The following is a 24,917-nucleotide window of genomic DNA, read 5'->3' as shown; positions in this document are numbered from 1 at the left end:
CCTCATGTCCTAAAAGTGCAGGTGCCTTTAATTCCCTTCTGCCTGCACTTTGCTGGCGGAGGGACCACTCTGCTGGTGCCTCTGGCCATGACAGTGACTGTGGCACTGGGGATTTCTCCCTTATTTTATTACAGCCAACTTTCTGAGTCCCTGATCTGCTTTGAACATCCAGTGTTAAATTCCAGCAAATCACTTTTTTTGTTCACATACCTCGCTGAGAAGTTACCTAGTTTGTGGTTTCCCACCCAGAGCTGCCATGAAAGTGACCCTTTCTATTCCACCATCTTAAAGCCTCCACTCATGTCTTCCTTATTGCTCACAAGTACCTGATCTTCTTTCCTCCGAAGAGGACGTCACACTGGATGGGGACACTGCTCATCCCTCCCTTGCTATGCCACCTGATAGGAAGCATGTGCAAACTCTGCCTACGAACGAAGCTAGATGTTCCTGATTACCCTGCTTGATTTACACTTGTGCCACTTGTGCTGGACGGAAGAGTGTCGTTAGTGTCCACATCAACTGGGAGGTTGTAGTACCAGACAAGTACCTGTGGGATATAGGCCTCTGCTAGATTCAGCTAAACGAGAAATGCCTTGTAATTACACCTGCCCTGATAACAGTTCCTGGTCCCTTTCTCAGATGGTAGGAGATGCCCTTTCTGTGCCATGTTTGTTATTAATGTTGAGAAAACACCCCTTAAGATAGTGGCGGTATGTTTGCAATATGAGAAAGGGTTGATCTCTTTCCATGATGTGAAGGCATCTGCCATTCTCTGTACATTGAAAACCAAGTTCACCCAGCCTGTGAAGCTGGACCTCGGGCCCCAGGGGACACACAGGGATGAGAGCCTCGGACTCCAGGTGGTTCTGACTCTCAGTGGAGCAGAATGGAGACCCGCTCCCCAGGGATCATCCTCAGGGACAATGAATCAGGGGCCATCCCCAGCCAGGATACTGCAGGGCTGGGGTGTGAGGACCCCTAAGGAACCTGGCTCCTCCCAGTCTTGGGGGACTAAGGGTGGTCCCAATCTCAGGGCCAGTTCCACTACCCATCCAGCTCTGCTTTCCTACCTAGACTTACTAGTAAGACTGAAGAACTTCATTTCTCAACAAATATCTCTTGTGTGTTTCTCACCAGCCTTAGGGCTGATTCAGAGTGTTCTACTTTCAATCTCAAGCTATTGGTTCTTCAGCTCTGAACATCAAGTGCTGCCTATTTCCACAACTGTCCTGGAACCAAAATCAGTGACTTGAGCCCAGTTTTATACTCAGATTTGTGACCTCAATAAACCTGCCTCTTGTGATGCAGCCACATCAATGTTTATAGCAGGTCACTTCACAATGGCTAAGCTTAGAAACCAACCTAGATGACCTTCAATAGATGAATGGATCAAGAAACTGTGGTACATATACTCAATGGAATATTACTCAGCCGTAAAGGAGAATAAAATCATGGCATTTGCAGGTAAATGGATGGATTTGGAGACTATCATGCTGAGCAAAATAATAAGTCAACCCCAAAAAACAAAGGCCAAATGTTTTCTCTGACATGTGGATGCTGATATATAATGTGGGGCAGAGGGATGAATGGAGGAACTTTGGATTGGGTAGAGGGGAGTGAGGGGAGGGATGGGGGCAGAGGAGTGGGAAAGATGGTGGAATGAGATTGTCATCATTACTGTAGGTACTTGTATGATCACACGAACGGTGAACTCTCCATCATATACAACCAGAGAAATGAATATGTGTGCTTCACTCATGCACAAAAAATCAGAATGCATTCTGCTGTCATGTGTAACTCATTAAAACAAATAAAGTTAAAAATAAAAGCACTAAAATAAACTCGTCAATTGCAGCAACTGACACACACGTAATTAAACATGTTTTCATGCAGGAACCATCATATAAGCCCCTCCCAGGTCCCAACATTCCACAGCATACTTCCTTCTCCTCCTTATCAATTTTTATATATATTTAATTGACAAATGTTATGTCATTCATGTTCTACAATATCGGATGTATATGACCATCATGTAATTTTTCTCACAATCACTTTCATTAACATACACATGCAGTGAATTAAATAAGCAGAAGCTGTTCACCTTCCCATATGAAGTGGGTACCCCTTGACGTACTCAGTACCCACCGATTGCTCCAGGTCCAGGAAGCCATGCTCCATTCCCTGCTCTGCCCTGGCTGAGTTTTGTGCACATTGTGTAGATTCTGTGGTAGTGCTCAACCTGAGCGTGAAAACTAGGTTAAAGGCCATGGTCACCACAGCACACAGTCAGTTTCAGGACTGCCCCTTCCCTCTGAAGTCACAGAACTGCATAAACTGAGACTCTGAGAAGTAAACCAAGCCACCTGCCTCCAGAGTCCAGGACACGAAGCTCACAGTGTCCCAAAAGTCACACACAGACTAGCTGAGGTGGTAGCAAAACCCCAGGGAAGTCAGAGAGAACACAGAAGTGGTCCCAAAACCTCGAGCCTCCTACGTGAGGAATGTGTGAATACTTTATGATCCGTTCAGAAGATCAATCACAATTTGGCATTTGGAATGGGAAACCCTGACACATTCAGCCAGATGTGGGGTTATCAGAGACGCGGTTCTGGGTGAGAGAATCAGGGTGTGGGAAGACTGCACATGGCCATGTGTGGGGTTCTTGGAAGGCGACCAGCCTGTGCCCAAGAAAAGCCCAGGTGGTGGGGTGCACAGGGGGAGGGCCGCCTGGGGGGGAGGAGGGAGCGTTGGAGAGGGGAGTGCTCCCGGGTGCAGGGTGGGTGATGATCTGAACCCAGGGCAGAGTCGGCACCTGCTCCCTGGAGGTCCTGGCGGTCCAGAGCTGGGCACCGTCCTCCAAGGTGGCCACTCATGGTCCTTGCTTCCTGTGGTCCATGCCCTGATGTCCAGGTGCTGCTGCCTTCCCTGAGTAAGGGCTGATTCCCCAGTGGTAGAGGTGACTGTGTGCACATCCGAGGTTCCTCCTCAAGGGCAGGTCCACTGGGTCCCCAGCAGTGCTCACTCTCTGGGAAACCAGCACCATGCCAGGGGGACACTCACAGTGGCCCTGAGGAGGGGCCAGGGACTCTGAGTCTCCTGCTCAGCCATGTGGACCAGGAGCCTTGAAGTGAGCTTTCCAGCCCCATTGAGCCCACTGCAAACTGCAGTGTGGGGACAGAACCATGGATGAAGCTTCTGACCAAGGTTTTTCTCTCCCCTGTTCTGTGTTGAAGAGCTGTTGAGGATCAGATGGGACTAGATGCTGTGTGCAGTGGGATTCCCTGTGCCCCGGCTGAGTCGTGATCACTGCTCCCCATGAGGGTCTCTGCTCTGTGAACCTCAAGTGTCCCGATCACTTTCAACCTCTCTTAGAGAAAGGGGGAACCAAGAACAGCACTACGGTTGGGAACAGATGTATGGTCTTAAGATAAACGTCCGTGTCCTCCTGGACACCTGTAGCACTAGTCATCACTTGTGTAGGAATGGAGGGGGTCAGCATTTAACATCAGCACCAACAATAAAACCTGACCTAGACCAGGCATTAAATGGGGGCATCTACTACATCATCCACCATATTAATAATCACTACACAAATGGGGTAGGAATTATGCAGATCATATGATAATATCAGAAAGCGAGAGTTCACTTGTTAAGGGAAGAGAAAATAGACCAAGAAGGCAAGAGAAAATCTGGAACATTTAAAAGGCGAGTGGAGGAGGACAGGAGATAGGTAGCATATGATGATCACAAGGATGGGGGAAAAGGTGATAAAAATGGGAGAGCGCAAGTCAGAGCAGGAAAACATGGCTGCTAGTGCAGGAAGAGACTAAGAAGGGGCAACAAGAAGGACAAAACCAAGGCACAAACGCACGAATGTACAATCAAGCCAACTCAAACCTAGGGATAATTTTACCCCAACCAAGTCAAACCATGGCTACATGATCAATGAGTGAAGAGCAAAGCAATTAAGATGGAAGTCAAGGCTGCTGCTGCCACCCACCACCACCACTGCTGTGGCCCCGCTGCCACGCCATCCAGAGGTCCGTGCCAGGGCCTGCAGGTGTGATTGCACGTGGCCACCTCCCTCTTGGGACCCAGGGGCCCAAGGGACCAGCAGAGTCGCCACCACTGCCATGTAGGGGTGCAGCTGCCTCTGTGTGGGGACACCAGCCAGGACCTGGAGATCCAGTGCTGGAGTGCCTGTGAGTCTGGCTGTGCCTGGGGTCTTCCTCTTGAGAACACTGGTGACCGCCATCTTTGCTGCTTCCTTCAGGGTCGCTCCTCTGTGTGAGTGAATCCCTGGTGATCGCTCAGCAAATTGGAACAGCACTGAGATCTTGGGACTGCAAGGGGACCAAGTCTGGGGCATCTGAAACCCAGATCTTGGGATTATGATTGAGTCTGCACAGGCTCGTCTGGGCCTGGCGACCCTGTGAAAAGTGGGAGCAGGACTGAGAGACTCGAATGCCCGTGGAAACACGCGTTCAATTTTCCATCAGGACATTTCCCCCTAGCGTCTCTACCATATTTGAAACCAGGTATTTTTCATTTATCAGTTTATTGATAAAGAAATTTAATTTAGACTTCACAGACACATATAGAATATTTCATCCATCAATGAGTGAATACACTTTCTTCTCAGCAGCACATGGATCTTTCTCTAAAATAGACCATATCTTGTGCCACAAAGTAACTCTTATTAATTTAAAAAAAATGGAGATAATACCCTGACTTCTATCAAATCATTATGGAATGAAATTAGATATCAGTGATAAAATAAAAAATAGAAGCTACTCCAACACCCAGAGACTAGATAATACACTATTGAATGATGCATGGATGGCAGAAGACATCAGGGAAAAGATTAAAAAATTCTTAGAGGTAAATGAGAACACCAGTACAACACATCAAAATCTCTGGGACGCTATGAAGGCAGGACTTAGAGGAAAATTCATTGCATTGAGCTCATTCATTAAAATGATAAAAAGTCAACAAACAAATACCTAACATTACTTCTCAAAGCCCTAGGAAAAGAAGAACAAATCCACACCAAAAGCAGCAGAAGACAGAAAGTAATTAAAATCAGAGTTGATATCAATGACATTGAAACAAAAGATACAATTGAAAAAATTGACCACACGAAAAGTTAGTTCTTTGAAAAAATAAATAAAATTGATAAACCCTTAGCCACACTAATGAAGTGAAGGAGAGAGAAAACTCAAACTACTAAAATTGATATGAAAAAGGAACTATCATGATGGACATTATTGAAATACAGAAGAAAATTAGGAATTATTTGGAAAATTTGTACTCCAACAAAATGGAAAATCTCAAAGACATCAACAAATTTCTAGAGACATGCTCTACCCAAACTGAATCAGGACGTATACAATTTAAACAGATCAATTTCAAGCAATGAAATAGAAGACACCATCAAAAGCCTACCAACCAAGAAAACTCTAGGATCAGATGAATTCTCAGATAGTTCTACAAGACCTTCAAAGAAGAACTAATGCCAACACTCCTCAAAGTATTCCATGAAATAGAAAAGGAGGCAAGCCTTTCAACTCATTCTATGAAGCTAGTAACACCCTGACACAAAAACTAGAAAAAGACACATCAAAGAAAGAAACTTCAGACCAATGTCCCTGATGAACATAGATGCAATAAAATTTTGGCAAATCACATTAAAAACATATTAAAAAGTTAGTGCACCACAATGAAGTGGGGTTTATCCCAGGGAAGCAAGGTTGATTCAATAAACAGAAATAAAAAAATGTAATTCAGCACATTGATAGACTTAAAAACAAGAATCATATCATTTTGATAGTTTCAGAAAAGGCATTTGACAAAATACAGCATCCCTTCATGTTCAAAACACTAGAAAGAAATAGGGATAGTAGGAACATACCTCAACATTATAAATGCCTTGTATGCTAAACCCAAGGTCAACATTCAAATGGAGAAGAAATGAAAGCATTCCCTCTAAAAACTGGAACAAGACAGGGATGCCCTCTTTCACCACTTTTATTCAACATTGTCCTTGAAAACCTAGTCAGAGCAATTAGACAGACCAAAGAAATTAAAGTGATACACATAGAAAAAAAAATTCTCAAACTATCACTATTTGCTGCTGACATGATTCTATATTTAGAAGATCAAAAAAATTCCACCACGAAACTTCTATAACTAATAAATGAATTCAGGAAAGTAGCAGGATATGAAATCAATACCCATAAATCAAATGCTTTCCTATACATCAGTGATGAATCCACTGAAACAGAAATTAAGAAGACTACCCTATTCACAATAGCCTCAAAAAAAAAAAAAAACTTGGAAATCAATCTAGCAAAAGAGGTGAAAGACCTTTACAATGGAAACTACAAGACACTAAAGAGATATCAAAGAAGACTTTAAAGATGGAAAGATCGCCCATCCTCCTGGAGGCAGAATTAATACAGGCAAAAATGGCCATACTACCAAAAGCATTACACAGATTTAATGCAATTCCTATTAAAGTCCCAATGACATTCTTCATAGAACCAGAAAAAAGCAGTCATGAAATTCAATTGGAGAAAAATAAGAGACCCAGAATAGTCAATGCAATTCTTAGCAAGGAGCAGGAGGCATCGCATTACCAAACCTTAAACTACGCTACACAGCCAGAGTAACAAAACAGCGTGGTACTGGCACCAAGACAGGTATGTAGACCAGTGGTACAGAATAGAAGACACAGAGACAAACCCACATAAATACAGATATCTCACACTAGACAAAGGTGCCAACACCATTCACTGGAGAAAATATAGCTTATTCAACAAATGGAAAGCCATATGTAACGAAATGAAATTAAACCCCTATCTCTCATCCTGCATGAAACTCAACTCAAAGTGGATCAAAGAGTTAGGCACTAGAACAGACACCCTGCACCTAATAGAAGAAAAAATAGATCCAAATTTCTACCATGTCAGCCTAGAATCTGACTTCCTTAACAAGACTTCCAAAGCACAAGAAAATCAAAGCAAGAATCAATAAATGGGATGGATTCAAAGTAAAAAGCTTCTTCTCAGCAAAGGAAGCAATCAATAATGTGAAGAGAGAGCTTACATAGCAGGAGAAAACCTTTACCACATGCACCACAGAGAGCATTAATCTCTAGGATATATAAAGAACTCAAAACACTCCCCAAAGAAACAAATAACCCAATCTATTAATGGGTCAAGGAACTGAACAGACACTTCACAGAAGAAAAAATACAATAATCCAACAAATATATGAAAAAAATGATCAAAATCTCTAGCAATTACAGAGATAGAAATTAAAATTAAACTGCTGTTTCATCTCACTCCACTCAGAATGACAATGATCAAGAAGACAAATAAAAATAAATGCTGATGAAGTTGTAGGGAAAAAAGGCATATATATATATATATTTCTGGTGGGACTGCAAATTTGTGCAAGCACTCTGGAAAGCAGTGTGGAGATTCTTCTGAAAACTTGGAGTGGAACCACCATTTGACATAGCTCCCACTCCTTGGTTTATACTCAAAGGACTTAAAATCAGCACACTACAGTGACACAGCCACATCAATGTTTATAGCAGCCGAACTCACAATAGCTAGATTATGGAACCAACCTAGGTGCCTATCAACAGATGAGTGGATAAAGAAAATGTGATATACATAAATATATGATGGTATATTTCTCAGCCTTAAAGAAGAACGAAGTGATGGCATTTGCCAGTAAATGGATGGAGCTGAGGACTATCATGCTAAGCGAAATAAGCCAATCCCCAAAAAACAAAGGTTGACTGTTTTTTCTTATATATGGGGGCTAATTCACAATGGGGGGATAGGAAAAAATAGAGCAACTTTGGTTTATGTAGAGGGGAGTAATGGGAGGGAAGGGGTTATGGGTGAGGAAGGACAGTAGAATGAATCAAACATATTACCCTATGTACATATATGACTATTTGACCAGTGGGTTTCAACATCATGTGCAACCGAAAGAAGGAGAAATTATACTCCCTTGATTTATGATGCATCAAAGTGCGTGCTACTGTCAGGTATGACTAATTAGATGAATTCAAAGAAGTTAATAAAAGATGAAAGTTAAATTATATGAATGTGTATGTATACTTATGTTTTTGATCCCATCCATTCAGTGAGAACAAACACCCACCCACACACCCATATAATCTCACAGAATGCAAAACTTTTAAAATAATAAAATATAAAGAAATAATTTTTGAAGGAATAAAAAATATAAGTAAAAGAGTAGAAAATGGGGAGATTTAGGAAAATGAGAAAACAGAAAAATTAAGAGAAAAAACATTTTTAAAAATCTTAATAAGATATAAAGGGCTTGTTTCTACTGAGGTGGTCAAAAGTGTTGGGAAGGATAGGTCTTTATTCTTTTTGTGTAGTTTTGGACTCTGCAGTCCTTGCTTCAAGGGTGAAGGTGGTAACTCCAGGGTCCTTGTGCTGCCCAATAGGAGCCAAAGTTGCATCCAGCCTCTCAGCACAGGGTGGGACAGACCGGGGTCCGCTGACCAATTCTGTGCTCCTACAGCCGGGTGGGGCGTGTTCTCGGTTGGCAGGTCCAGTGGTGGGAATTTAGTCTTGGCTGACCTTTGGAACTCTGGGGTGGGTATTTTAGATTTGACCACACTCCCTATTGCCTGGGAGATGCAGGTCTCTGCTGGATCTGGAGCTCAGCGGTCTCCCACGAGAGCCACCTTTGAGATGTGGAGTCTAAAGCTCTTCAGGTCTCGTATTCTCCACTGTGGATGTGAAGTACCCAGTATCAACCCTGAGGGCAGACGCTCCTGTGTGGTTGTCATTGGGTCTTCTCAACAGCTCCTACGATGCGGCGCCAGCAGCCAAGCTCGCTTCCCCCAATACTGGAGCCTGCATGCCCCGGGGCCTGTTCTCTTTGTGCCTGTTTCAGTCACCCTAGCCCAGGCACACTCCAGGGATCACAACAGCTGACAGCTGGGTCAGCTGGCCCCTTGCTTCCTTCATGAGTTCCTCATTTCCTGACTGCTTGTGGCTGAGCAGCTCTTATAAATGGCTCCTGTGCTGGCAATCCTGATTTGCACTGTCCACCTGCACTGGGGTTATGACTTGCGGGTAGGTATTTGTATGGAGCACAACCCCAGTGACCTACCGCCTCCAGCCACACCCCACATGCCTTCAGTTACTACTCAGTTAAAGCCACCAGGGATTAATTCACTGATTGTTTAAGGCATTCTTTGTACTCAGAAAAGTTACAGAACTAGAAACATCTATGCAGCTTTTCCACAGTTGCAATTGTGATGTTAGGAGCTTTGTGCAGGGATCAAGGAGGTCCATTGTTTAAAGCCACTGTTAAGCTGGCAGGCTCAGGAGAAGCAGAGCTGGTGAACCACTGTGGTTGTCGAGCAAGAGAATCCTCTGTCCCTGGGAGTTATGTGCCTGAGATCAAGGTCAGAGCTGGTAAGACTCTTGCACAAAGCCTGTTGGGGAGGGGTGTTACCATAGCAACTGGGCTTCCTGTGCCCTGGCACAGAAACATTCCCAGGCAGCAGGAGCACCACAGCCGCGAGGTCATCTCAGACCCCCGTCTCAGTCATGCTCTCCCATCCTCTGCTACCTCTCTCCAGAAACAGGTCCTCGAAATTAAATATGCAGCATGCAGTAGTTAATATGATTGTGGTGACAATTACACAAATGATCTCACACATCCAATCAACGGTATGCCATGATTTACATGACATTTGTCAATCAACTGTATAGTGTTGTGCCCAAAGGCTCGAGACCCCGCAAAGACCACCAGAGACCACGATCAATGCAAGCAGCAAAGAGTCACTTATTAGCAAGCTCGAGCCTGGTCCTCTGCGTCCTCAACCGGTGACGCTAAGAGGCCCCCAGCCCTCGTTAGCAGGGTTTTTATAATGAAAGGCAAGCAGTTTTACAGTGTTCTTCCTGATTGGTTAACATACACAATTGTAAAGCATGTTATCTTAAGTTCTGAGTCACCCTGACCTCCGAGAGGAGGGTTGTCATTAGCAAGGTTTGCTCTTGGGTCAGCCCCCTGGCCTTCACAGATAAGATGAGAGACAGAAAATTCTTTGCCACTTTCAGGAGGCTGGGGGCAGTTTGGGGAAGCCTGTGTTTATACAGGTGCGGGCTCCCTCTATCTTTCAATAGCAATTGTTAATGAGGGTAAGGAAATGTGCTGAGTCATGTAGGGAAAGAGGAGAGCTTGTGTGATGGTTTCCGCATGGAAACGTCTCTGAGTGCAGGTGTGTCAGTTGCTACAAGACACAATTTATTGAGGTCATGACTCGGAGTATAACACTATGTCCAAGTCATTGAATTTAACTCAAAGACAGTTGTGGAAAAAGGCAGCCCTTGATGTTTGGCTCTGTTGTGAGGCATGGTGCAAAACTGGAGATGACTGTTGAGAAATGGAGCTCACCACTTTTGGTAGTGAGTCTAGCCAGGATGGCAGGGGTGGATGAGTGCTGGAGTTGGTCCTGTGAGCAGGACCCCTCTTAGTCCCCACAGCACTGGGGCAGCCAGGGCCCTGATGGAGCCTCACACCCTAGCCTACAGCATCCTGGCTGGGGAATGACTTCTGCACCCAGGGGCTATAGGGATGACCCTGGGGAATGTGTCTCCATTCTGCCCCAGTGAAAATCAGAGCCGTCTGTCAGCTTGAGGATGTTAAGACCCCAAGTGTTTCCTTCAATAAGAGGTCCAGGGTAGAAATACGCCCGAGGGGCTGAGTGAACTTGCTTTTGAAAGTATAGAGAATGGCAGATGCCTTCACATCATAAAAAGAGATCAACCCTGCCTCATATTGCAAAAATACGCCCACTATCTCAGGGGCTGCCTGAACATTAATAGCAAAGCGTGGCACAGAAAGGGCGTGGTACCTGCCATCCTTCAGCGAAAGGGACCAGAAACCATTCTCAGGGAAGGTGTAGACATAAGGTAGTTTCCGCTTAACTGAATCCAAGCACAGCCCTATTTTCCACCTGATCTTCCCTGCTACTTCAACCTCCCCGTAGTGACGGCTGCTCGAGAACCTGTTGGAACCCAGCATGAATGGCATTACAGTAAATCGTTCAGGATAATCAGGAACAACTTGCTTCATATGCACGAAATGCACATGCTTTCCATCAGGTGACACAGCGAGGGACGGGTGAGCAGTGTCCTCATCCAGTGTGACGTCCTCTGCGGAGGAAAGGAGATCAGTTACTTGTGAGCAATAAGGAAAGACGCTTGGGCAGGGGGTTAAGACGGAGGAGTAGAGAAGTTCGCTTTCCTGGAAGCTCTGTGGTATGAAACCAAGAAAGCAGACAGAAAACTTCTCAACAAGGTCAGTGAGCAAAATAAAAAAGGAGGGGAGGACTTACTGAAACTTAACCCTGGACATTCAAAGCAGACCAGGGACTCACTAGTTTGGATATAATAAAATGAGGAAGAAATCCCCAGTGCCAGAGCCACTGCAGTGGTCAGAGGCACCAGTCAGAGCGGTCCCTCCTCAAGCAAATTGGAAGGATAAGGGAATTAAAGGAACCCACATTTCTAGGAGGCCTGAGACATGTCTATGTATGAAGAGTTTAGAGATCAAAAACACTGCCCAAGTAAAGTGAAAGGTGGCCGCCCCACATCCCTGTGCAGGGAAGAAGCCCCTTCTCCCTCAGCTGTGTGCAGAGACATTGGATCCATTTTGCAGCCAGGGTGTGGGGGCGGCAGCTGAGGGGGCCATATCCTGGCAAACTCGAGTTTGGCCTGAAATACAAGCCTGGCAAACCCACACTTCATGACATAGAGTGTGGCTAAGTGACCAGGAGAACATTAAAGAAGGAGAGAGGTTTACACAGGGGATGACGGTCCTGGAAAGTCACCTGGTTTGCCCCCTCCCCTTCCAGTCCACCTGCTTACAGGACCGGCTGGGAGAGATGTGCCTGGCTGGGAATTCAATAGGGTGGGGCTGGAGAGATTGAGTTGGAGATTGAGCCAGAGACCATGAAATGCGGAGTCCACAGGGAACCTCATGGAATAAGAATTGGCTCCTCCACCACACGAGTGGAGCCCAGGGAAGATCCTGGGGTGCAGTCTTCCAGTATGGACTGGCAATTGCTGGATCCTGGAGGTGCAAAGATTTAAACCCTACAGACCGACTGACATCCAGTGAGGGCCTGGAGCACATCTAAGCCTGGACCTGCCTCCAGTGGTCCTGCCTGTGGGACTTCCTCCCTCAATCCAGCAGCCCACTCTGGAAATAGAGCAAGCATCGCACTCCACACGACCCCACTAACCCTGCTAAGAAAGGAAGCCGAGGGTCTCGAACTCCAATGAAAGTCAGTTTACACCTTTTCATTGGGATCTCTTTTTTTCCTTTGTCATTTTCTCTGATTAATAGTGAACTTTGTTACCTTATGGTTAATGGACATTTATACATATTTATATTTGTTTTTTTTTTCTCTTTCCTACATTACTGAAGCCAGTTATCTTTCATGGGTCAGTTTTTGGAGGACTAAGATATTTGGTCAGTATATTTCAGTTTTGTTTTGTATTCTTTTATTTCTTAAATTTATACATATATATATTTCTCTCACTTATCTGTTTCCCTTGATTCTCTTTCTCTTTTCTTCTGCTAACAGTCAATCTTCATTGTTCTTTCTTTTGCTCCTCCTTTAATTTCTTGCTTCCATTTTCTCTCCTCTTGCCTCCTTATCATCACATCTTCCATCACTTCTGTTCTCTTCCTTTCCACCATTTGAAATCATAAAGTCTTTTGCAAACTTACTCTTTTTATTGCATGAAATAATTGATCATATCAGTTCTGTTTAGTATGAGAATTAAAGTTTTAGAAGTAATAGCAGGGACTCTTTGGTTTAATGCTGTATATTGTTTGCATTGTTTCTTCTTATTATTTGTCTTCCCCTAAACCGTGAGGTACTGAACACGTTCAGGGGCACTAAAGCCCACAGAATAGAAACTCTACTGCCTCAGTTCCATACTCTTAGATGGGTAGACACACAACCAACACGAAAAAGCAAGTGAACAAATCACCCCAAACTAAGTAAAGTACTTCAATAACAGAATTCATTGACACCACAGTGGAAGAAATGTCAGAGAAGGAGTTTGGAATGTACGTAGTTACTCTGAACTGTGAGGTAAAGGATGATGTAAGGAGTGATGCCAGAGGGAAAACACAGGAGGTGAAATATCACTCCAATAAAGAGACAGAGATTCTGGAAACAAAATCGACCATAAATCCTCAGAATGAAGGAATCAAGAAACTGAATTATATAAACCACAGTCTGTTTATCCATTCATCTGTTGAAGGGCATCTAGGTTGGTTCCACAATCTAGCTATTGTGAATTGAGCTGTTGTAAACATTGATGTGGCTGCATCACTGTAATTTGCTGATTTTAAGTCCTTTGGGTATAAACCGAGGAGCTGGGTCAAAAGGTAGGCCCATTCCAAGTTTTCTGATGAATCTCCACACTACTTTCCAGAGTGGCTGCACCAATTTGCAACTCCATAAGCAATGTATAAGTGTGCCTGTTTCCCCACATCCATGCCAACATCTATTATTGTTTTTGTTCTTGATAATAGCCATTCTAATTGGAGTATGATGAAATCTTAGAGTTGTTTTAATTTGCATTTCTCTAATTATTAGAGATGTTGAATACTTTTTCATATATTTATTAATCACCTGTATACCTTCTGTAAATTGTCTATCCAGTTCCTTGACCCATCTATTGATTGGGTTCTTTGTGTTTTTGGTGTAAAGTTTTCAGCCATAAAGAAGAATAATATTATGGCATTTGCAGATAAATGTATGGAATTGGAGAATATCATGCTAAGTGAAATAATCTAATCCCAAAAAAACCAAAGGTTGGATTTTTTTCTTTATAAGTGGATGATGATATAAAATGGGAGTGAGGGGAGTTGGAGGTGAGAGAAGAATGGAGGAACTTTAGATGACATAGAGGGAAATGAGAGGGAGGAGGTGACTGGCTGGGGTATGAAAGATGGTGGACTGAGGCATCATCACCCTATGTACATGCATGATTACATGAATGGTATGAATCTACATCGTGCACATCCATAGAAACAAAACGTTGTACCTCATTTGTGTACAATGAATCAAAATGCAGTCTGTAGAAATGGAAAAAATAATAAATTTTAAAAAAGAAACCAAATTAAAAATTCAATGGAAAGCAACAGACTAGACCACTTAGAAGACCGAGTTTCAGGCAATGAAGACAAAATATATAATCTTGAAAATAAAGTTGACCATGAACAGAACTTCCAAGAAATCTGGGATAACCTGAAAGGGCCAAGTTTAAGATTTATGAATAGATGAAGGCTCAGAGATACAAACCAAAGCAATGCACAATCAGTTCAGTGAAATAATATCAGAAAATGTCCCAAACCTTAGGAATGAAATGGAAAATCAAAAACAAGAGGCATACAGGACCCCAAATACACAAAATTATAACAGACCCCCACCAAAGCATATTATTTTGAAAATGCCAACATACCGACCAAGGATAGAATTTTAAAGGCTAGTAGAAAACAAACAAACAAACAAAAACAACCAGGTCATATTTAGACGAGACTAATCCAGACCTAAGCTGACTTGTCAAACCAGATCCTCAAGGCTTGGAGATCTTTGAATGATATATACCAAGCTCTGAAAGAAAATGGATGCCAACCAAGAATACTATACCCAGCAAAACAAAGCTTTAGAATTGATGTTGAAAAAAACTTCCATGAAAACAAACATTAAAAGAATTCACAACCAGAAAGTTGGCACTAAAAAATATACTCAATAAAATATTTCATGAAGAAGAAATAAAAAGTAAATTGAAAATCTGCAAAGGGAGGAGCTACACTAAGGGAATAGTCAAGCAAAGGAAACCAATTCAAATTTAAAACCAGAAATAAACCAAAACGACATGGAATAAAAATAATTTCTCTGTAATAATATTGAATATAAATGCCTTAACTCATTAATCAAAAGATATAGACTGACAGATTGCATTAGAAAACAACACCCAAAAATAGATTGTCACCTTGAGACTCACCTCACAGGCAAATGACAATCAATTTCCTACTGCTTAAGGGAATTGTACATCAGCAAGACACAACAATTGTAAGTATGTCCCAAACAATGGAGCATCTATATACATCAAGCAATCCCTTCTCAATTTCCAGAATCAAATAGACCACAACAAAATAATACTGGGTGACTTTAGCACACCTCTCTCACTACTTGATAGATCTTCCAAGCAATAACTAAAAAGAAAAGTATTGAACTAAATAATACAATCAATAATTTAGATTTAATAGACAAATATAGGACGTTTCATCCATCAAGGAGCAAATACACTTTCTTCTCAGAAATACACAAATCCTTCTCTAAAAGATAACATACATTAGGCCACAAAGCAACTCTTAGCAAATACAAAAAAAAAAATAGAGATAGTGCCCTCCATTTTATCATATCACAATGGATTAACATGAGAAATCAATAATAACATAAAAACAGAAGCTACTATAACACCTGAAACCCAAATATTATACTCTTGAGTAATGAATGGAGAGAAAAAGAAATCAGAGATAGAATAAAAAATACTTAGAGGTAAATGAGAACACTGATACAACATATCAAAATCTCTGGGACACATGAAGGCAGTGCTAAGAGGAAATTTCATTGCACTGAGTTCAATCATTAAAAGAATAATGAATTGAACTAACATTACATCTCAAAGTATTAGAAGAAGAAGAAAAAATCAGCAACAGAAACAGTAGAAGAGAGGTAAAAATATCAAAGTTAAAACCAATTAAATTGAAACAAAAGAAACAATTCAAAAAATTAACAAAACAAAAAGTTGGTTCTTTGAAAAAAAAATGGATAAACCCTTAGCCACACAAGTGAAGAAAAACAGAGAGGAAATGCAAATTACCAAAATTTGTGATGAAAAGGAAATATCAGGATGGACATTGCCAAAAGACAGAAGATAATAAGAAACTATTTTGAAAATTTGTAGTCCAGTAAAATAGAAAATCTTGAAGGCACCAACAAACTTCTAGAGACACATGATGTACCCAAAGTAATCAGGAGGACATACCCAATTTAAACAGCTAGATTTCAAGCAATGAAATAGAGCACAGTATCAAAAGCCTACCAGGTAAGAAAAGCCCAGGACCAGACAGATTCTCAGCCAAGATCTACATGATCTTCAAAGAATTAACACAATACTTCTCAAATTATTTCATGAAACAGAAAAGCAGGGAACTCTTCCAAAATCTTTCTATGAAGCTAATATCACTCTGATACAAAAATTAGACAAAGACACATCAAGGACAGAAAACTTCAGACTGACATCTTTGATGAACACAGATGCAAAAATCCTCAATAAAATTCTGGCAAATTGCCTCCAAACACATATTAAAAAGATAGTACACCATGATCAAATGGGGTTCATCCCAGGGATGCAAGGTTGGTTCAACATCAGTAAACATAATTCATCACATCCATATATTTAAAGTCAAGAATCATATGATCAACTCAATAGATGCAGAAAAGGCATTTGGCAAAATACAGCACCCATTCATGTTCAAACACTAGAAAAACTAGAGACAGGAGGAACATAAAAGCCATATATACTAAAACAAAGGTCAATATAATTCTAAATGGAGAAAAATTGAAAGATTCCCTTTAAGAACTGCAACAAGACAAGGATGCCCTCTTTCACCACTTCTATTCAACATAGTCCTGGAAACTCTAACCAGAGCAATTAGACAGACAAAAGGAATTAAAGAAATATGAATAGGGAAAGAAGATATCAAACTATTACTATTTGCACTATTTCTATATTTAGAAGACAGAAAAATTATACCAGGATTCATAAATCAATTCAACAAAATAGCAGGATATAAAGTCAACATCCATAAATCAAACGTGTTCCTGTATATCAGTGATGAATCCCTGAAATAGAAATTAGGAAAACTACTCCAACACAATACCCTCAAAAAAATGAAATACTTGGGAATCAATCTAACAAAAGGGGTAAAAGACCTCTACGATGAAAACTACAGAACACTAAAGAAAGAAATTGAAGAAAATCTTAGAAGATGGAAAGATCTCCCATGTTCTTGGATAGGCAGAATTAATATTGTCAGAATGATCATACTACCAAAGTGTTATATATAGATTTAATACAATTCCTATTAAAATCCCAATGATATTCTTCATGGAACTAGAAAGAGCAATCTTGAAATTCATTGGGAAAAATAAGAGACCCCAGAATAATCAAAGCAATCCTTAGAAAGAAGAGTGAACTTGAAGGAATCACAATACCAGACCTCAAACAGAACAATAGAGCTATGCTAACAAAAACAGCATGGTATTGGCACTAAAATAAACATGAAGACCAGTGATATAGAATGGAAGACACAGAGACAAACCCACATAAATACAGTTATCCCTCAGTAGACAAAGGCACCATAAATATACCTCAGAGAAAGGATATCCTCTTCAACAAATGGAGCAGGGAAAACTTGAAATCTGTATGTAGCAAAATGAAATTAAAACTCTATCTCTCACCCAGCATGAAACTCGACTCAAAGTGGATCAAAGACTTGGGCACTAGAACAGAGACTCTGTGTTGAGTAGAAGAAAAAGTAGGTCCAAATCTCCACTGTGTCAGTCTAGAATCTGACTTCCTTAACAAGACTCATAAAACACAAGAAGTAAAATCAAGAAATCAATAGATGCAATGATCATGAACTAAAAAGCTTTTTCACGGCAAAGGAAACAATCAATAACATGAAAAGAGAGCCTATAGAATGGGAGAAAATCTTTACATATGCACCTAAGATAGAGCATTGATGTCCAGGATATAAAAAGATCTCAAAAAATATCCAATCAATAAATGGTCTTAGGAACTGAACAGACACTTCACAGAGAAATAAAAATAGTCAAAAATACATGAAAAAATGTTCATCATCTCTTGCAGTTAGAGAAATGGAAATCAAAACCACTCTAACATTTCCTCTCACTCCAGTTAGAATGGCAATTATCAACTATATAAGCAACAATAAATGTTGGCAAGGAAGTAGGGGAAAAGGCACACTCATACATCGGTGGTGGGACTGAAAACTGGCACAACCACTCTGGAAATCAGTATGGAGATTCCTCAGAAAACTTGGAATGGAACCACTGTTAGACCCAGCTATCCCATTCTTCAGCACATACACAAAAGACATAAAATCAGCTTTTTACAGTGATGTAAATACACCAGAGTTTACAGCAGCTCAACTCACAATAGCCAAACTATGCAACCAACCCAAGTGCCCTTCAAGAGACGAATGGAAAAGAAAATGTGGTACATATACACAATGGGATATTGCTCAATCTTAAAGAAAAATGAAATTTTGGCACTTGCTGGTAAATGAATGAATTTGGAGAATATCATGCTAAGTGAAATAAGCCAATTCCAAAACACCAAAGGCTTAATTACCTCTCTGATATGCATATGCTAACACACAGTAAGCAGTGGGGAATAGAAATTCATTGAATTAGAAAAAGGGGAATGAAGGGAAGTGGGGGGAATAGGAAAAACAGTACAATCATCAGATTTCACTTCCTGTGTTCATATATGCATACAGGACCAGTGAAACTCCATGTCAGGTACGAACAAGAATGGGAAGTAACACTCCATGTATGAATGATTTGTCAAAATATACTCTACTGTCATGTGTAACTAAAAAGAACAATTAAAAAATTAAAGAGAAAGAACTCTTCACCTTCTCCTATAGGGATAAGGCAGAGAAGAGGAACAAGGCCTATGTGTCCAAGTGCCCTTTTCATCACAGAGAGAAAACACCCTCTGCCAACACCCAGGACACCACCCCACCTGCAGATCTGAAGCTCCTGTCCTGCAGGACAGGACCTCCTCCACTCCATCTGGGAACTCATTTCTGTTGTCACTCTGAGCGTCCAAAGCCTCCCCTGGTGGGAGCTGGATGGGGCATGGAAACCCCTTGGGAATGGTCTTTATCAATGTTTACTGAATCTGTTTGTCAGCTCTACAAATCTTCTGCTGGAGCTTCTTGGGTCTTCTAAATATTTAACCATATCATCAGCAAACAGATAATTTGAGCTCTTCTCTTTCCTACTCGTGTCCCTTTATTTCCTTCTCCTGTGTGATCGCTCAGGTAATACTTTCAGGTACTATGTTGAATAGGAGGGAGAGAGTGGACATCATTAGTTGCTCCTATTTTTAGAGGAAATATTTCAGTTTTTCCCCATTGTGTCTGACGTTGGTCTTGGGTATCTCATATATAGCCTTTAAAATGTTGGATAAAGTCCTTCTATTTTTAAAATGTTGGGTAAAGTCCTTCTATCCCTAGTTTCTCTAGTGTTTTAAACGTGAATGGGTATTGCCCTTCATCAAATGCTTTTTCTGTATTCATGAGATAATCATGTGACTCTTGCTGTAAGTCTACTCATGGGGAGACTTACATATAGAGATTTGCATTTGTCGAAGCACCTTGCATCCCTGGGAGTAAACCCACTGCTCTTGGTGTCCAGTCAGCATCCACTGGCTATCACTATCACTCCACCATTGTGGCTGAGGGTCAGGCTGGGGGCTCTGGCTGCCCATTGCCCCGAACCAGGCAAACTGCTGCCTTGACTCATCTGCTGGCTGTGGCACTGGTCTGGACTCTCTCCTTTACTCCTAGGGGACTCAGGCCCCTTCTGGTCCTGCTTTCCCCAGCCTCAGCCACCCTCTGGGGACCACAGGTCTGTCCTGGAGGTACAGGTGTCTTCTCTCAGCTTGGCCCATGCAGGTGCAGGCCTGGGCACCATCTCCCCAGATTCCTCAGGGCTCAGCACTTCTGCTGCCCCACTCCTAAGGCTCCCTTCCCTCTTCTCTGCTCAGGGCCTGATCACCTTCCTGCCCAGATCTGACTCTGACTTCCTCCACCTCCAACTGTGGGCCTCTGCTCTTCTGTGCCTGGGCCTGGTGACAGCCGAGTGGAGCGCTGGGTCCACCCAGGCCTACCCAGGTGGCTGCTGCAGCCCGTTGCCCTGGTTGGTGGTGAGGGTCAGGGGCCTTGGACCCTTTCACCTGGTAGGGATCCACGCACACATTCTTTCTAGCTGGGGTCTTAAGAGAACCCACTTCAGGGCATTCTGGTTTAATTTGCTGCTGTCTGAAGGTGGGGAGAGGCCATGTTGAGCTAAGGGGGTGGCTGGTCACCGTGGACTGCCCTCAGTGACCTCAGGGCCCAGCAGGTCTGTTTATTCTTTGTTTTATACAGCTCAATCTGCTTCAAGGACAGCAATGTTCCGTCACCTTGTAATTATTTTCTGTGTTGTTGAGGGGTGAGCCTCTGAGCTGTCCTCCTCCCTCATGTCTCTCTGTTGACCCTTCCCCTACCCACCTTGGTCTGGGTTAGGTTGGGGAAATTTGGGTTTATTTTCTTTCTGGTGATCACTCCTGAAGGCTCTGCAGGTCTCAGGGTGTTTACTTCCCTGCCACCTCTCACACCTGTCCTTCCTGTCCATCTCCTCTCTGTGTCTGGAGAGGACCAGACCCCTGCCCAGCTCCTGAGGCCATTCCGGGTGAGAGTTTTAGGAACAGCCCTGGGTGTTCTCTCTCTTCCGTCAAGCTGATTGGTGGGCCAGCCGTGCTGGTGGCGGGTGTGAGTGGAGCTCAGTCGTGTGTGTGTGAAGGTCAGGGCACTGGTGTTTCCCAAGGGGAGGTGACCTGGTCATGCAGGAGGGGCAGTGAGTGGGGTGGGAAGACACCAGGGGGTGTCCTCTGCTTCCCAGGGCAGCACAGCTCCTCGAGTGAGCTCACATGGGTACATTGTGCATTTTAATGTATGTTGTGATCCAGTCTCACAGGAGGCTTGAGGACGGAGCTATCAGGAAGGGCTTCACGTCTGCTGAACACGTACACATGCTACTCACCAGGAACGTGCAAACATTCTGTGAACTGCTTGAGAGCTACTTGGAAACTTCATATTTCCCCCTCTTTAAATACTTTGGTGTGCATTTCCTAACAACAAGGACATCTGTTACACCTTTGTGAAGTCAGGCAACCCAGCATTGATAAGATACCGTCACCTGCTCCATCGAAGATCTGCCACACCTGACCTCAGCATCCTTTGTAGCTGTTAGTGTTTGTAGTTTAAGGTAGACTCAGGAGCCTGGGCTGCTTTTAGTGACATTTCTGTCCTTTATCCTGTGACAGTTAGCCTTCCCCTGACCTGGAGATGGCTGGCCTGTGGACTGTGTGCAGTCCAGGGAAGGCACAGAGCGTCTCTAGGGATCAGTGTGAAGGTTCCCCCTGATTAAACCTGAGAGGGGCCCTGGGGGGCCACGGCAGGGACTAGCAGCCGGCAGTGCTCTGGGCACGCCACCATGGTGTCCCCACATCAGCCAATCAGCCAAGGGACCTGCCGTCAGTGGGCTAGCGGGTGTCCAGCAGGCCTGTGCATCAGGACAGGTGCCCCACGTCACCGCCTGGGGAATGCTCTGAGACTGTGGCACATGGCTCCATTCTAGTCTCCTCCGTGTTGTCAGCTCACTTTATACTGCAGGGAGGGCTTTGCTCTCCGCTGGCGTAGGCTGCTTCACTCACTGTTAATCTACGTCGGGAAGGACATTGGCACATCCATTTACCTGTTTTAATGTTGTTCTCAAACATGACCATGAAGCCACCTCTCCAGCTGTCTCCCGTGTCCTCCAGTTATGTCCACATGGCTGTATGGGAGCTTCCCTGCTTTGCAACAAAACCTAAGAAGCCCAGCCCACACATGGCCTTGCTCATTCCTGGAAGCCACCTCTTCTCTAAAGACCTCTACTTCCTTTAAATGAGGATACTTTACAGATCAGCCTCTGTCACCGGGGTGCTCACTGCTTCTGAGCATTCAAAGCTTTGAAGGCTTCTGAGGAGACAGGTGTGTGCACACGCATATGCGATACATACCTGTATTCATGACTCCTGTCTACATTAAGTAATTGTTTAGTAATATGTTTCTGCTGTGTTGATATCTGTTACTATTTCGTATAGAGAGGGAGAGGTATACATATACATATAGAAAGATAGATAGATGTTTGCCTCCAACTTCATCCAGAATGTAAAAGGACACATCTTCTCCTTCCCCTTCCTATTTCTAGATGAGGATTTCAACTATGAGAAACCCAGGCTTCATTGCCTTTAAAATATGCTCTCATTTTTCTGAGCCTTCACTGCAGAGGTGAATCTTGGCATCTCCTTCCCACAGGGCTATAAAGAGCACACCTCTGATGGAGGCATTGGTGTTCAGAGTGCTCTGTGACTCAGTCCACAGCACTGCACCCTTCGCTCTGGCTGGGACAACCATCCTCAGACTGCGTTAGGGAGAAAGCCTCGGGCACCACACCAGCCATGGTTTCCTGGTGCAGCTCAGGGGTTTGTACCTTGGTCAGAAGCCTCGTCTCTGGTTCAGTCGCCACACTGCAGTTTGCAGAGGGCTCAGTGGGGCTGGAAAGCTCACTTCAAGGCTCCTGGTCCACATGGCTGAGCAGGAGACTCAGAGTCCCTGGCCCCTCCTCAGGGCCACGTGAGTGTCCCCCTGGCATGGTGCTGGCTTCCCAGAGAGTGAGCACTGCTGGGGACCCAGTGGACCTGCCCTTGAGGAGGAACCTCAGATGTGCACACAGTCACCTCTACCACTGGGGGGTCAGCCCTTACTCAGGGAAGGCAGCAGCACCTGGACATCAGGGCATGGACCACAGGAAGCAAGGACCATGAGCGGCCACCTTGGAGGACAGTGCCCAGCTCTGGACCGCCAGGACCTCCAGGGAGCAGGTGCCGACTCTGCCCTGGGTTCAGATAATCACCCACCCTGCACCCGGGGAGCACTCCCCTCTCCAACGCTCCCTCCTCCCCCCCAGGCGGCCCTCCCCCTGTGCACACCACCACCTGGGCTTTTCTTGGGCACAGGCTGGTCGCCTTCCAAGAACCCCACATGTGGCCATGTGCAGTCTTCCCACACCCTGATTCTGTCATCCTGAACCGCGTCTCTGATAACCCCACATCTGGCTGAATGTGTCAGGGTTTCCCATTCCAAATGCCAAATTGTGATTCATCTTGAGAACGGATCATAATGGATTCACACATTGCCCACGTAGGAGGTGTTCGTGTTGGTCCTGGTTTTTAGATACTGTTATAAGGCTGCTGGAGGTTTGGGGACCACTTCTGTGTTCACGTGCTTTCCCTTCTCTGCACATGTACCTTGGCATGGAGATGCAGATCACAGGATGCTTCTCTGGTTACATTCATGGGAATCTGCCTCCAACCTTCCCTGGGCGCTGAGTGATTCCGCTCTCCAACCTGCAGTGTGTGAGAGTTCTGATTTCTCTCTGACCTCCCTGGGGTTTTGCTACCACCTCAGTTAGTCTGTGTGTGACTCTTGGTTCACACTGAGCTTCATCTCCTGGACTGTGGAGGCAGGTGGCTTGGTGTGTTTCTCAGAGTCTCAGTTTATGCAGCTGCGTGACTTCAGGGGGCAGGGGCAGTCCTGAAACTGACACCACCGCTGTGCTGACCATGGCCTTTAAGCTGCTTTTGGAAGCTCAGGTTGAGCACTTATCATAGAATCTATAAAACGTGTAGAGACTCAGCCTAAGAGCAGCAGAGAGCCGAGCTCGGCTCCCTGGACCTCGCTGTGGTGGGGAACGGTGCCACAGGTCAACGTGCTGGACTTTAAATGAGAAGAGGACAGGGCTGGGGTGTCCCATGCAGTGGGCAGTGCTGGAGCTCCTGAACAATGTGCCTGCGGGGACCATCGGCAAGGTGCACACAGGAGCATCCACCAAACCATCCTGTTGGAGCTTTATGCGTGGAATCATCGTCAGGTACACGTTTCCCAAAGTGAGACACGTAAGAAATCAAACAAGCAAGACCTGGGAGGAGACTGGATACCGGCAGCCACAGTAAGTCTTTGAGAGTGGGGGCTCGTCTAGGTGTCCACAGGATCCAGCTCTCGTCCAGTCCATGCTGTGCTATATGGAGGGTTGCTGGAGGCAAGGATATGGGCACAGAGGCTGATGCCAATGAGCAGCATTTGGTTTTAATGGAAGAGCCCAGGCGAGAGCTCTGGTGACAGAGAAACACTGTTAATCTGGTTAAAGTCACACTGGAAGTGACGGCAGAGATCTGCTGGAAGAGGTAGCTAAGCGTCAGGATCCTAACCACAGGGCTTAGAAGGATGGCGGAGTTTGCATTTCTTGATGACAAAGTGTGGGAAGGCTGGTGGTGATGGGCAGTGAAGCTGGCCCCACGACAGGACCACTCATAGTCCCCACAGCACTGGGAGCAGACGGGGCCCTTGGAGGAGCCTCGCACCCCAACCCTGCAGCATCCTGACTGGGGAATGGCCACTCTTCTCGTGGTCCACAGGATGATTCCTGGGGAACGTGTCCCCATTGTGCTCTAGAGAGAATCAGAAGCACCTGGCACCTGGAGAATGGTAAGTCCCCAGGAGTTTCTTGGGGTAGGAGGTCCAGGGTAGAAATACGGCCTGAGGGGCTTGGTGAACTTGCTTCTGGAAGTATAGAGAATGGCAGATGCCTTCACATCATAGAAGGTGATCAACCCTGCCTCATATTGCAAAAATACACCCACGATCTCAGGAGGTGCCTGAACATTAATAGCAAAGCGTGGCACAGAAAGGGCATGGTACCTGCCATCCTTCAGTGAAAGGGACCAGAAACCGTTCTCAGGGAAGGTGTAGGCATAAGGTAGTTTCCGCTTAACTGAATCCAAGCACAGCCCTATTTTCCACCTGTCCTGCCCTTTCACTTCAACCTCCCAGTAGTGAAGGCCGCTCGAGAAGCT

At 44.2% G+C, this 24,917-nt stretch overlaps 1 protein-coding gene across 1 annotated transcript; it reads right to left on the bottom strand.

Moving 5' to 3' along the window:
- Nucleotides 1-10,695: 10,695 nt before the first annotated feature.
- Nucleotides 10,696-22,465, bottom strand: LOC124973470 (E3 ubiquitin-protein ligase TRIM39-like). The gene is made up of 3 exons (XM_047537388.1): nucleotides 22,395-22,465; nucleotides 20,088-20,238; nucleotides 10,696-11,322 (listed from the first exon to the last, which is right to left on the bottom strand). Exons 1-3 carry the CDS (start codon nucleotides 22,463-22,465, stop codon nucleotides 10,696-10,698), a joined length of 849 nt encoding a protein of 282 aa, XP_047393344.1.
- Between the last annotated feature and the right edge of the window lie 2,452 nt (nucleotides 22,466-24,917).

Source organism: Sciurus carolinensis (genome assembly GCF_902686445.1).
Source record: "Sciurus carolinensis chromosome 19 unlocalized genomic scaffold, mSciCar1.2 SUPER_34, whole genome shotgun sequence".
NCBI classification, from domain to species: domain Eukaryota; kingdom Metazoa; phylum Chordata; class Mammalia; order Rodentia; family Sciuridae; genus Sciurus; species Sciurus carolinensis.
The sequence above is the reverse complement of the archived record's forward strand: the minus strand, read 5'-3'. Positions and strand labels throughout refer to the sequence as shown.

Coding starts and splice junctions, on each gene's coding strand:
- LOC124973470 (XM_047537388.1), bottom strand. CDS start 22,465: ATGGCTGGTGTGGTGCCCGAGGCTTTCTCCCTAACGCAGTCTGAGGAT. Junction 20,239..22,394: donor TGTCCCAGCCAGAGCGAAGG/GTGCAGTGCTGT, acceptor CCCCACCTTCAG/ACAGCAGCAAATTAAACCAG. Junction 11,323..20,087: donor GGGCTGCAGCAGCCACCTGG/GTAGGCCTGGGT, acceptor TTCATACCACAG/AGCTTCCAGGAAAGCGAACT.